The sequence below is a fragment of the Temnothorax americanus genome, unplaced genomic scaffold, assembly GCF_048541705.1.
Source record: "Temnothorax americanus isolate GAGA-0224 unplaced genomic scaffold, ASM4854170v1 Scaffold95, whole genome shotgun sequence".
In the NCBI taxonomy this organism is placed as follows: Eukaryota; Metazoa; Arthropoda; class Insecta; order Hymenoptera; family Formicidae; genus Temnothorax; species Temnothorax americanus.
In genome coordinates, this window is record NW_027509818.1 from 442,032 (window position 1) to 456,743 (window position 14,712).

A 14,712-nucleotide genomic window follows, 5' to 3' on the forward strand; every position below is an offset into this window, starting at 1 on the left:
TGTCCAACTGCGTAAGCATAATTCACGGAGTGAAACCGGGCCGCGATGAGGAACTTTAACCAAACGCTACGTCGTATGCCGCAAGCTGACGCTGAAAAAACTGGCAGTTTCAGGCCTCGTTTACTAATTCTCGCCCGCAACTGTTCGCTCCTCGGTTATTCAGCCGTCATCCTCCACTAAAGCAGCAAACAGGGGCTCTAAAAATTCGCGGTGCGATCATAAGCGCGACCTACATTAATGTAACTCGATTCTAGATACGAAGGCTGCTTCCGCAGGCTATTTTCCCGCGGAATATGCGCAATTTTTCTCGATTTGCCGTTGCTGCCGACGATGAAAAATCGCGGCGCGGTAAAATTACTTCTTCCCACTGCTCGAATCGATCATGAATCGGCGAAGAGAGGGATGGGCGCGCGTGCCTCACTTTACGTGATAAAATCGCTCATTTAGTATCGACGGGGCGGATTAAACTCTCGTGATACGACAAGAGAGGAATCAATCGTGAGCGAAATAATCGCGGCGATTATATTCGGATCTGCCATAATACTTTGCGACAAAAAGCGGGACAAACTGCCGGCTAGCCGAACGTAAATTATACGCTTTAACCGGGAATATTTCATAAGACGATGCGTACCTGGAATTATTCAATATCCGCGGAATCCTTTGAAGCCCTTCGCCGAACTGTCGGTTGCCCCCCCTTTAAAAGCATCTCTCGTTTTCTCTCGCTCGCCCTCTCCTATCCCGTCTATCACGTATCTATCCCGCTCTTCTCCACGGCGCTTCTCTTTCTATTTCACGGAGTATGTACCTCGATGACCCCGTCACCGAAAAAGGAATATTGCGCCGGGCGCGTAGAAATGCGAATATTTCATGGAGAAAACCGTCTCGATTATGGAATAAATTAAAGAACGAGTACATCGTTGGTAATAGCTTCTATTTGCATTTAGAGATGAGACTGCCGCCTGCCGCGCCGTGTGCGTCCGAGAGGAAGTAACGGAGATATCCTCGAGGATTTTAGCCGACGATCAAGCAAACAACTCAACGCAACGTGATACAGCAAGAAGTCGGTAAAATATATTTTTTTTAGAATTTTAGTAGGTATACATAAATTCCTAAAGAATCTATATTTTAACACAAAATATACATCTGACAAGACATACCTAATCCACTTTATTTCCTTCAATGTTTGATATCTACCTGGAACTACTTTTACTTTTAAATTTAATTCAAATGTGAAGATAGCAATTTTAACGCAACACTTAAATCTTAAAATATAAGAAGAGTGAATATGTCTCTATTCAGTCTGTTCGTACTTTATAGTGCGAAATTGGTTAGAGCAGATCGATCGGAATTGTATTTGTGTCATACGCTTTCAAAGGCGAATTTATAACACTCCGTTAGATTCATACATTAGTGCATGTAATAGAACCAATAAGGGATTCAATCTCAAGAACAGTTTGATGAACACAAGCCGTATTGGTGCAAATAGATAAAGCGGACACTCTATTGTATCGTCGTATGCAACCTATTCCTGAAGATGAACCAACCGCATCCACCTCCACAGATGCGCGAGCACCGAATAATAAACAGATACGAGAGAAGTAAGCGAATCGATATGCGACCGATACTCTAACATCCTAATATCATTATACCTAGTGTAATCGGCAACAGCAACGCTCGAATCAAAACCATTTCCATTTAGCTGAGCAATCACACGCATTTATACTAAATTATATATAGAGTCATTAAATTGATACGTAGAATTGCGCGTCCTAGATCGATCGAGATAGCGGAGGTAGAAGACGAGGACGAGGAACACGATGACAACACCTGTTGTCACCGTGCAACTTTCTGCAATCCGGTGTTACGAGAGATTCTCGTGACCAACGTGATCTCCACGTGTTTCGAGCTACAGCTGACATGGGCGGACCTCTTCTGGCTCGCGACCGTGTGCGGCATGACCCTGCTGACCTGGGCCGTTTTGTACTTCCTGCTGGGCGACATGGTACTACCCGGCGGCAGCGTATTTGGCCTGCTCGTCCTCGTCGTACTTTCCTATGCGCTCGGCTGGACCCTCGCCTGCATTCCGCGGCTGCATCTTCCGCCCGTCTTCGGCATGCTTCTCGCCGGTATAATACTACGTAATACCGACGTCTACAATATACACGATATGCTCGGGCCGGGCACGACGTCCAAGATCAGGACCTTCTGCCTGACCTTCATCATGGTACGTGCCGGCCTGCAGCTGACGACGACCGCGCTGAGGGCGCATCCCGTGTTTATGATGATCCTGGCCCTCGTCCCGTGCACCGTCGAGACGTTGGCCGTCACCGTCTCGTGTAAATATCTTCTCGAATTCCCGTGGAATTGGTCCTTTATGACAGGGTAAGGTAATTTACTAATTCATTATGGTATTCACGAAAATCCGCGAATAATGAAAATTCTTATTTAGCAGAAAATCAAATTCTAAATACGCACGCAAGATTTAGTTATATGTATACTTGTTGAGAATCACTAATTTAAAATATTTTATTGGGTATACTTTGATAAAAAATAATTTCATAAACAGAGCATTGTTATAATATAAAAAATTTAAGATGCAGTAATGTAGACTAACGATTGTAAGATTATGTCATCGCAAAAATATAAGGATGTTTTATGCAGTAAATAAATTCTCTTCAAGGGCAATTGTGGCCTGCATGTCTCCTGTAGTAACGGTCAACTGCCTCCTCACTTTATCCGAACAGGGTTACGGAGAAGACAAAGGACTCGCCAGCTTGTTGTGTACCGCAGCGTCTATCGACGATGTCCACATCGTGTCTTTGTTCTCCATCTGCTTCTCTTTCGTTTTTAGCAACGGTATACAGAAATCGTAAGAAACCCGTAATGGTGCATCGGCATTCACATAGCTTCCTATCTTGCTCCTTTGAGGGCGGAAGATTTCTCGCGCGGAAAAGGAATATTTCAAATTTTTCAACGGGAAACACAAACTGTCAATAAGAATTCGATAAAAATGGACGTAGAGTTGTATTTTTGTATTAATTTACATTTAGACTGTATAACTCCAAAAAAGAAGAATTAAGTCGCTGCAATAGTGAGCTGTATATATCTTTAAGAGATCATATTCCGATACTTTTCCCTGAGTGAATTACGGTATTAATGCGGTAAATATTTCATAACTCCCATGATTAATACATTAGCGGTTTGCATTGTCGACGAGCATCGCGAGCTTGGCGAGCGAGCTATATAAAAAAAAAGTATAAACGTACAAAGAGCTTTTTATAAAGCGAGCCATACATCTTCCTAGATGACGGCAGAACAGAATGGTGGTCCTATATCCCCGGCGGGATTCGAGATTTCCTCCTGGGACTTATAATGGGAATTATCTTGGGCTTTGCCCTGGTCTTTTTCCCTCATCGCAATCACGTAGGTACTTTATTCATTTTTTCGCGTACGTCTCCGAGTGCGCGCGAAATTCGGGTCACGTATCCCGAGGGCACGTTTCGTGTAATCTGAACTAACAAGAGCGGACTTATTAACGCCTTTTTGCTGATGTTTTATTAAAATATCGCTCACGTCGCGGCGCGCGAATATAAAGTTTACGGAAGACTGAAGAACTTAATATTCTTCCATTCGATTGTAATGATAAATATTCTTAGCCGTTCCGCAATTTAATTTATTCGCCGTACCTTAAAAGCGTAATCCTTTCTTTTATGTCGCAGAAATACGCGACGTGGTATCGCATCGGTGGCTTAGCTCTCGCATCTTTAATGTGCACCACAGCAGCATCGAGACTGGCGGTCACAGGTGGAGGATATCTCGCCACTATTATACTATCGTTTATAGCCGTTCACGGATGGCGAATTTTAACGATTTCGTATGATGTAAGTAAGCGAATACGTAACAAATGCGTCATAGATATATGAAATCTGTTAGAATAATTTATTTTTCGGAATTTTCTCGTTACTGCACTGCTATATTCAAATTATGCTCAATTTAAGTCATTTTTAATAATTCCTATAAATCATCTACTCATTATGTCGTTAATTTCACTAAACCAATGGAATATTAAAATAATACTGTTTTGTCTTAACATAATAAATTTCGACACAACAAAATGTCATTTAACTCAAAGTATTGAGATTATATCATTTAATATTTAACAACTGTTAATTCGTGATGTCTTTGTTCTTTGTTAAAAATTACCCAGTAAACATTGAGGTCTTGCAGATATCTAAAAGATATCTTCAAGATATTTCTAAAAGATAATTAGAAGTTATCTAAAAGATGTTTAAAAAAATTTTGTTAAAGATATCTTTGTAAAATTTCTAAAAAATGTCTATAAACATCTAAAAGACATCTTAAAAGATATCTTTGAAATATTTGTAATATAGGACATATTAAAAGCTATCTAAATAATGTCTCTTAAGAGATATCTTTAAGACATTTCTAAAAGATATCTATTATATATGAAATTATAGATATCAGTAATATATAGTTCCATTTTGTGTAAAAAAAAATTAATTTTGATTATTCTCTTTATGTTGCAGACGACACCCTTTCACAAGGCGTTTCATTTTTTATGGCATTTCGTGCAACCGATTTTAGGAGGCGTGATTGGCGCCGATATTGATTTTAGAAACTGGGCTATATCCAGATTCGGACTTTACCTCGCTTGTATACTCATAGGAATATCTGTAAGTTATGTCAAGACATGAGAATTGAGTTGTAACGAATTCGATTGGACGCATTAGTGCGCATTGCTGCACATTAAAGCCGTCGTATACAAATTGAGTAAAGATGTATGTTTAATACAAATGTATATAAACAAATTAAATCCTCAATACACTTTAAAATATGTATTGCGCGTTTTATCAGTCGAGATACTTGCACTTTACTTTTAGATTAGAACAGTGTACAGCGGCTTATACGCAACTAATGCGTTCAACTAAATTAATAAAAATAATTAATTTTAAAGAGTAAAAAGTTACGCGAGTAAAAAATGGAATGTATAGCTTTATTTCACTGTACTTTAAAATAAAACTTGAAGATTAATTTTCTTGCAATGCATTTCTACCATATTATCTATATCTCATCAAATAAACACATTCCTAATAATCCTATAAAAATTTTATACTATTCTCCAAGTTTAGGTGCGCAGTACTACCGCCTTTTTAACGACAATCCGAATGCCTTTCACATGGAAAGAACGACTTTTCATCGCCATAGCTTGGGTACCGAAAGGAACTTTACAGGTAAAAGAAATATTTTATTTTTTTAATTCCTAGTATATTCCCATGAACTCTGTCTGTCGAAAATCAGTGAAATTAACAGTTTAATGAATGTCGATATTTTAAAAATTAGGCGGCGTTAGCGCCGATGGCGTTTGAGCGTGCCAGAAAAGAAGGCGACCTCACGAAAATAGAATTAGCTCTCGACGTGGTGAGGATATCTGTAATTGCCATAGTATTTCTAGCGCCACTTGGAGCAATCGGCATGATGACCAGCGGTCCCTATCTCTTGAACAAGATCAGTATCGAGAAGCACCGAAGGGAGCGGGAATTGAGCTATATGCGCATGGTCGCTCTGCAACCTGTTAGAACGCGCAAAAAAACAAAGAAACCAGCCCACCCAGATACCGTTAAGACTCTCTCGCCAATAGAATCGACTTAACAGCGTTAAATGTATTGTAGATCATGCCACTCGTTAAATACATTGACATCTTCAAAAAATTTCGCTTTTATTTCTTATGACATAATTCTGCAAAAAATATAAATAAAAAAAGTGACATTAAAAAATTTGAAATACATATTTATTATAAAAAACAAAAAAGTCAAAAGTTTAAATTATTAAATTTTATTCATCGTTGCGCCTCTTCTTCTGGCATCGCCGATTGGTTGTCGGGCAATTATTTTGTACTATAAGCGATTATCGTTGCAAAGATTAGGTATATATTTTGTTTTATTGTTGTATTTGTTTGATTTACCAAGAACTTGAAAAATTTGAAAAAGTTATAAATATAAATTTTTTTTTTATTTTTTAGTATTAATAAAATATATTATGATTATCAGAAAAGCAAATGTGTATAATGCGTGTATAGAGTGCTATATTCTGATAAATGACAAAATTCTCATTTAAAATATAAAACTGCAGCACTATTATTAAAGCATTGTTTAGGAACAAATTTTTAAAAATAAAAAGTAAAAACTATTTCTCTCAGTACCTACCACATAATTTCAAATAACGTAAATATTTCAATAATATTTGATATTAAAATGTTTATATTACAATATTAAATATTAAAATATTTTTATTATTTTTAATATTTTTAACATTTAATATTAAACATTTATTCGCCATACTGTTCGTGTTTTTCCTTTGCCAATAATACTAGAATTTAAGAAGACCAATTCATACATACAAGCAATATAATGAAAGCAATAATGAATGCATATAATAAAATAAAAGATTTTTTAATTCCACTTTTAATTTTTTTAGTTTCCTGCCTACTCACCGCTTCTATTCTTGTTTGATGACGTCAGAAGCGAGAAATCGCGTATCGTTGGGGCTTTAATTATAGTACCACCCACTAATTCACTACTACTACTACTACTACTACTACTACCACTACTACTACTACCACTACTACTGATACTACTGCTACTACTGCTACTACTGCTACTACTGCTACTACTGCTGCTACTGCTACTACTGCTGCTACTACTACTACTACTACTACTACTACTAATGTATAGAAAGTGTTATTCAAAATTAAACATTTTTGAAAGTCTTGAAAGCCTTTAAAATCTTGAAAGAAATAAAAGTATCTCCCTTGAAGGAATGCTTTAAAAGAAAAAAATACATATTTTTCCTATATTTGTTCAATAATAAAATTATATAATCAAATAACTTTAATAAACAAAATTAGATAATAATTTTATTATCTTAAATTTGTATTTATTCTATTTATCGTTCGTTTATGTTTTTATACTATATCCTCTGATTTAAAAAGAAGCTCTTTTGACAGAGCAGAGCAGTATAAAATGTTTATTAATTGTTATTAATTTTGTTTTACTTATTATTATTGTTTATTGTTAATTTTGACATATTTATTACTTGTTGTAATTTTCTAATACCTATTTTAAAGCATTTCCATTTTCATTTATCAAAATATCTATTTTATTTGATTCAACTTTATTTATCTTATAATACTAGAATTTTTACATATTTGAATAATTTATACATATGTATCTATAGTTATATTTGAAAAATATTTTCCACTTAAAAAAATTTTTTTTATATATAATTATATATATATATAAAATGTCCATAGGTATATATATTTTTTTCTTTGTATAATCTCTGTCCGTATTGATATAATAGATCATAAGATAATTATATAAATATGAGAAATATGAAAGTCCCCCGTAGCCCTCGCTCGGCGGGGGAACAGGTAGATCACAGTAAGGGAGGATAAGAGTGTCTGGAAGAGGGTGATAGGGAGGAGGAGGATGGAGGAAGAGTAGTAGAAGGCATGAGGAAGGCGAAGAGGAGGTGAAGGAAATGGAGGTGAGAAAAGAGGTGGAGCAAGACAAGAGAAAACAGTCGGAGAAAAAGAGCCCGAAGAAAAAGGTTATGGCTGACGGGAGGAGATAGCACAGATATGGAGATGGCACAAGAGGCGTGAGCGGCAGAAAGGAGTAAAGCGGATGCACAACGCGCGCGTCGCATCGAGCTGTGTGAAATTGGCCCTCCCCACTACTGAAAATCCAATAATAACTATCACCATTTGTTTGGTGGTCATTTGGTGGTGTTTGGTAGTCCATTCCCGACGTTTGGTAGTCAAAGCTGTAACTAATAATGCAAAAAAAGACATATTCGCGTGAAGGTAGCCCCCCCTCTTGTAAAACTCGGCTTTCCAGATTGCGTATATCATTTTACTTGTAAGCATTCGTTTGGTGGTCGCGTGCTGATGTTTGGTAGTCCATTCCCGATTATTGGTATTCAAAGCTGTAACTAATAATGCGAAAAAAAGACATACGCGCGTGAAAATAGCCCCCTCTCTTGTAAAACTCGGCTTTCCAGACTGCGTATATCATTTTAACTGTAAGCATTCGTTTGGTGGTCGCGTGCTGACGTTTGGTAGTCCATTCCCGATGATTGGTAGTCAAAGCTGTAACTAATAATGCGAAAAAAAGACATATGCGCGTGAAGTTAGACTCGCCTTTTTTTATTTGGCTTTCTAGACTGCATATATTATCAAATCGAACATTTAAGCGGGGAGCACACACTTCTGCATAACGCATAATACGTAAGCATAAGAAAACTGATTGGTCTATTTCCTTATGCACATGTGAATGGACCAATCAATTTTCTTATGCTTACGCATTATGCGTTGTGCAGAAGTGTGTGTCCAGGCCTTTACTTTACCAATAAATAATTAAGGTGGTCCTTTCGTGATAACAAGTATTAGATAAGTACCTAAATTTGATATATGTTAAATATACAGTAATAAGGGATATGTGTACGAAAAATCAAGTGAGGTTACCGACACTTTACAAGAAATAAGTCATTCTAAATGTGCGTTCGCGGAGCGTGCCATTGTCATTCTATCCTTGTTTACATCTAATGAACGAGAAAGATAGAATGATGCAAATCGCCACAGCCGAAGTTTTCAACGAATAATACATGTACTTAACGATCAGATGAATACATTATTCATGTCTTAAAATATTCCCTGAAGTTTCCGGATTTCGTACATACCTTGAAAATAAAGGCTTGCCGAATGTTTTGCTCTGATATATGAGGTTAAATAAATTTAAAAAAAAGGTAAAAAAAGGCGCCAAGTACACGTATAGTAGTGTATATGTTGTTACCTAAAAAAAAAAAGAAAGTGGTATTATACCTCGAAAAAACCTAAGTAACAAGTGGTAGATCTTTATATCTCGAAAAATCTCGAAAAAATCTAAGCAGTAGTATCTTTATTTCCGAAAAATTATAACCCAAGTGATACACGTCACAAAATTATGTTACCTTATCAAAAAGAAGAGTCGCGCTTCAAGTGATCTATTACAATTACAAAAAAGAAATGATATCTCTTTAAGTTAGAGCGCCAATTACAGAGAGAACATGTATATTGCCTCAAAAAATAATTGTTGCACTACATTGAAAAATCTTTACATTGTGTCAATTAGAAAAGAATGTATAATAACAATTTTATAAAATTAAAAAATTTTATTTAAATTTAACAAGGGAATACAAGATATTTAAATACAAAGTTATTTACATGTGTATTTTTTAATGGCCACAAAGAATTACAGAAGTAACAGTACAAAATAAAAATATTTTATTAAAATACATAAATTTTTCTTGTAAAAAAACTTGGCGCTGCTAGACCTTTTAAATAAATAAAAACAACAATAAATAAAAATAATTCAGAGAAGAATACAATGGGAGTAATATTAAATGATTATCAGCGTGGATGTGGGAGTGAGTGATATGGGTGTGCGTGACTACGCGGACGGCGGATAATGCGGCTTATAATTAAGTATAGAATAAGTTTATTTATTTATTTAAAATTTCGAGGTTTAGCAGCGCCAAGTTTTTTTACAAGAAAAATTTATGTATTTTATTAAAATATTTTTATTTTGTACTGTTACTTCTGTAATTCTTTGTGGCCATTAAAAAATACACATGTAAATAACTTTGTATTTAAATATCTTGTATTCCCTTGTTAAATTTAAATAAAATTTTTTAATCTTATAAAATTGTTATTATACATTCTTTTCTAATTGACACAATGTAAAGATTTTTCAATGTAGTGCAACAATTATTTTTTGAGGCAATATACATGTTCTCTCTGTAATTGGCGCTCTAACTTAAAGAGATATCATTTCTTTTTTGTAATTGTAATAGATCACTTGAAGCGCGACTCTTCTTTTTGATAAGGTAACATAATTTTGTGACGTGTATCACTTGGGTTATAATTTTTCGGAAATAAAGATACTACTGCTTAGATTTTTTCGAGATTTTTCGAGATATAAAGATCTACCACTTGTTACTTAGGTTTTTTCGAGGTATAATACTACCACTTTCTTTTTTTTTTAGGTAACAACATATACACTACTATACGTGTACTTGGCGCCTTTTTTTACCTTTTTTTAAAAAAGGTAATTTTGTGCGGATATCACGCCTTTTTGTAGTATATTACGCATTGTATAAACAGTATGTACAGGATAAAGCTATTTGGAGGTATAATACTACCACTTTGTTTTTTTCGAGGTAACAACATAACAGAGTAACAACATAATACATATACACTATTATGCGTGTACTTGGCGCTCATTTTACCTTTTTTTTAAAAAGGTAATTTTGTACGGATATCACGCTTTTTTGTAGTGTTACGCAACTTAATCTTATAAACAATATATCTTATAATTTCATAAACCGTATATAATACAAAGTATGAAGCTAAAAGTGTTACGGACTATTATTTCTAAAGAAAACAACAATTTAATATTTTGCTCAGTTTTTTAAAAATAATAATCTGTAACCCTTTTAGTTGTACACCTTGTATATATTTTTCAATTTCAACATAAAACATAATCGCAATAAAGCATGATTAATGTTAATAAGTCGTTAACTGTAAAATTCTTTATTTATTTTTATTTGCGTGTCTTACTGAATGTTGTTCGCAACTGTATATGTACCGATATCTTCAGGTATCGATATTTTTGATAATTATTTTTACATCAGACATAATTTTAATTCATCCAATTTTTATTATGTCTAAACATAATTTTTGTCCAATTTTTATTATGTCTAGACATAATTGTAATTCAGCGATTTTTATTATGTCATGACATAATTTTAATTCTGCCGCTAGGGAAATTTTAAGTCGATTTTTATGAATCAAGCTTGAATTCAATGTTTAGGTGTCCCAGGTTGCCGATGACGAGGTCCACATAGCGCGCTCTATAGTTTTCGGTGTCCAGGTGTATTAATACCTTGAATTTGATGGCCACGTGTTCCAAGTTGCCGATGACGAGGTCCACATAGTGCGCTTCGTAGTTTTCGGTGTCTACATGTATTAATACCTCGAATTCGATATCTACGTGTCCTACATTGGGTGCGTTCAGCCGATACTTTGCTAGCCTAGCAATCGTGAGCAGTCGCTCGTTTTCGCTCGTTTCCTCTTTTTTGACTTACTGGATTAAAAAGAGAAGAAACGAGCAAAAACGAGCAACTGCTCACGATTGCTAGGCTAGCGGAGTATCGGCTGAACGCACTCATTCAGATTTAAAGTTATTAATACACCTAGACACCAAAAACTATGAAGCGCATTATGTGGACCTCGTCATCAGCAACCTGGGACACCTAGACATCAATTTCAAGGTATTAATACACGTAGACACCGAAAACTACGGAGCGCAATATGTGGACCTTGTCATCGGCAACCTGGGACACCTAAACATTGAATTCAACATATTATTACACCTGGACACCGAAAACTACGAAGCGCACTATGTGGACCTCGTCATCGGCAACCTGGGACACATAGACATCAAATTCAACGTACGATTACACCTGGACACCGCAAACTATGAAGCGCACTATCTGGATCCCGTCATCGGCAACCTGGAATACGTGGACATCGAATTCAAAATATTAATACACGTAGACACCGAAAACTATGAAGCGCACTATCTGGATCTCGTCATCGGCAACCTGGGACACGTGAACATCAAATTCGAGGTATTATTACACCTAGACACCGAAAACTACGGAGCGCGATATCTGGACCTCGTCATCGGCAACCTGGGACACGTGGACACCGAAAACTACGGAGCGCACTATGTGGACCTTGTCATCGGCAACCTGGGATACCTAGACATCGAATTCAACGTACGATTACACCTGGACACCGAAAACTATGAAGCGCATTATCTGGATCCCGTCATCGGCAACCTGGGACTCGTGGACATCGAATTCAAGATATTAATACACGTAGACACCAAAAACTACGGAGCGCACTATGTGGACCTCGTCATCGGCAACCTGGGACACGTAGACATCGAATTCAACGTATTATTACACCTGGACACCGAAAACTACGAAGCGCACTGTGTGGACCTCGTCATCGGCAACCTGGGACACGTGGACATCGAATTCAAGGTATTAATACACGTAGACACCGAAAACTACGGAGCGCACTATGTGGACCTCGTCATCGGCAACCTGGGACACCTAGACATCGAATTCAACGTACGATTACACCTGGACACCGAAAACTATGAAGCGCATTATCTGGATCCCGTCATCGGCAACCTGGGACACGTGGACATCGAATTCAAGATATTAATACACGTAGACACCAAAAACTACGGAGCGCACTATGTGGACCTCGTCATCGGCAACCTGAGACACGTAGACATCGCATTCAACGTATTATTACACTTGGACACCGAAAACTACGAAGCGCACTGTGTGGACCTCGTCATCGGCAACCTGGGACACGTGGACATCGAATTTAACGTATTATTACACCTGGACACCGAAAACTATGAAGCGCACTGTGTGGACCTCGTCATCGGCAACCTGGGACACGTGGACATCGAATTCAAGGTATTAATACACGTAGACACCGAAAACTACGGAGCGCACTATGTGGACTTCGTCATCGGCAACCTGGGACACCTAGACATCGAATTCAACGTACGATTACACCTGGACACCGAAAACTACGAAGCGCACTGTGTGGACCTCGTCATCGGCAACCTGGGACACGTGGACTTCGAATTCAACGTATTATTACACCTGGACACCGAAAACTACGAAGCGCACTGTGTGGACCTCGTCATCGGCAACCTGGGACACGTGGACATCGAATTCAAGGTATTAATACACGTAGACACCGAAAACTACGGAGCGCACTATGTGGACCTCGTCATCGGCAACCTGGGACACCTAGACATCGAATTCAACGTACGATTACACCTGGACACCGAAAACTATGAAGCGCACTATCTGGATCTTGTCATCGGCAACCTGGGACACGTGAACATTGAATTCAAGGTATTAATACACGTAGACACCGAAAACTACGGAGCGCACTATGTGGACCTTGTCATCGGCAACTTGGGACACCTAGACATCGCATTCAACGTACGATTACACCTGGACACCGAAAACTATGAAGCGCATTATCTGGATCCCGTCATCGGCAACCTGGGACACGTGGACATCGAATTCAAGATATTAATACACGTAGACACCAAAAACTACGGAGCGCACTATGTGGACCTCGTCATCGGCAACCTGGGACACGTAGACATCGAATTCAACGTATTATTACACCTGGACACCGAAAACTATAAAGCGCACTATCTGGACCTTGTCATCGGCAACCTGGGATACATAGACATCAAATTCAAGCTTGATTCATAAGAATCGACTTAAAAATTCCCTAGCGGCACTTTCTGCCAAGCATAGAGAACCTACTTTTCCGTTGACTCAATATTTATTATATATATACCTAATTTTTACTTAAATAGAAATCTTCCTCCTGACCGATAAGTTTATCGACCTAATTTTGAAATACGCGCGCGATATCGAAACTGGCGATACCTGCGCCGCCAGCGTCGAAAAAGTGAAAAGGACGTTTCTCTGATAATCATAATAATATTGAATGAGAGCGTTAGGAGGAGTATCTTAAAAATAAATTTTCACATTTGGACTTTGCGTCGCAATATCTCCGCTCGTAAGGCACGTAGCGGAATATTATGAGAAAAACCCCCCCCCTAATTGGACCCCAAGCTATCGATCAAGCCTACTTAGAACTTGATCCGTTCACTCGTTATCGAGATCTCAACATCTCGGGTACTCGCAACCCGTCGCGTCGCGTAAAAGAGTCACGGTCGGTCTCGCTCCGCGTGTACTTGGCGCGAGACACTACCGTGTCTCTTGATAGTGGATCCAATCGCATATTGCTTTACTCGTACTCTAACCTAAATCGAGTCCAACCGCATTACTATTGTGATATTTTTTTAATTAGTAAATAATTAAATACGATTAAATCGTGCGTGTAAAATCATGTTATATTATTATAATTATTGGGATGTTGTGTAATGTTTGTCACTGTTTGTTTTCAATTACCTCATGACGGACTGTTACTTGACTAACTGGTCCGCGAAAGGACCACCTTAACCTGCATATATTATTATAACTAATAAGAATTTGTTTGATGCATTTAGTAAGTAAAAATATAATTGTTAAAGAAGACAATGAAATATATATGTGTGAAACATGCGTTTTATAGAAATATTCTTGTACGATTGCATGTTTAATTATATTTATTTAACGAGCATTTTAGAATTATATATTTTTTGTAATTATTAAATGTGCATAGTCGTAAAAATTACAAAACATAATTAGTCGTTATTTTAATTACGCTCTACAATTCTAAAAATTAAAAGATTATATATTACTTGACATTTCGAAAAATAACTATGAAATATGACTACAAGAATAATTAAAAAAAACTTTTTATATTATTTTATTGTATTGATTTATTATAGAAAAAACTTGAAAAAAATGTTTTGATGTTAGAAGTGGATTGCACCAATTTGATCCATATGTATTTAATTATTAATTATTAATTATTGAAAATTAACTATCAAACATCATAAAATGCTTGTTAAATAAATATTAATAATT

The 14,712-nt window shown here is 36.8% G+C and overlaps 1 protein-coding gene across 1 annotated transcript; it reads left to right on the forward strand.

The window, feature by feature from the left end:
- The first annotated feature begins 1,044 nt into the window (after positions 1-1,044).
- On the forward strand, positions 1,045-5,694 carry LOC143908443 (sodium/hydrogen exchanger 9B1). The gene is made up of 9 exons (XM_077426114.1): positions 1,045-1,064; positions 1,487-1,598; positions 1,774-2,382; positions 2,681-2,856; positions 3,305-3,423; positions 3,720-3,881; positions 4,548-4,694; positions 5,151-5,252; positions 5,362-5,694. Exons 2-9 carry the CDS (start codon positions 1,516-1,518, stop codon positions 5,668-5,670), a joined length of 1,707 nt encoding a protein of 568 aa, XP_077282240.1. The 5' UTR covers positions 1,045-1,064; positions 1,487-1,515; the 3' UTR covers positions 5,671-5,694.
- Positions 5,695-14,712: the final 9,018 nt, after the last annotated feature.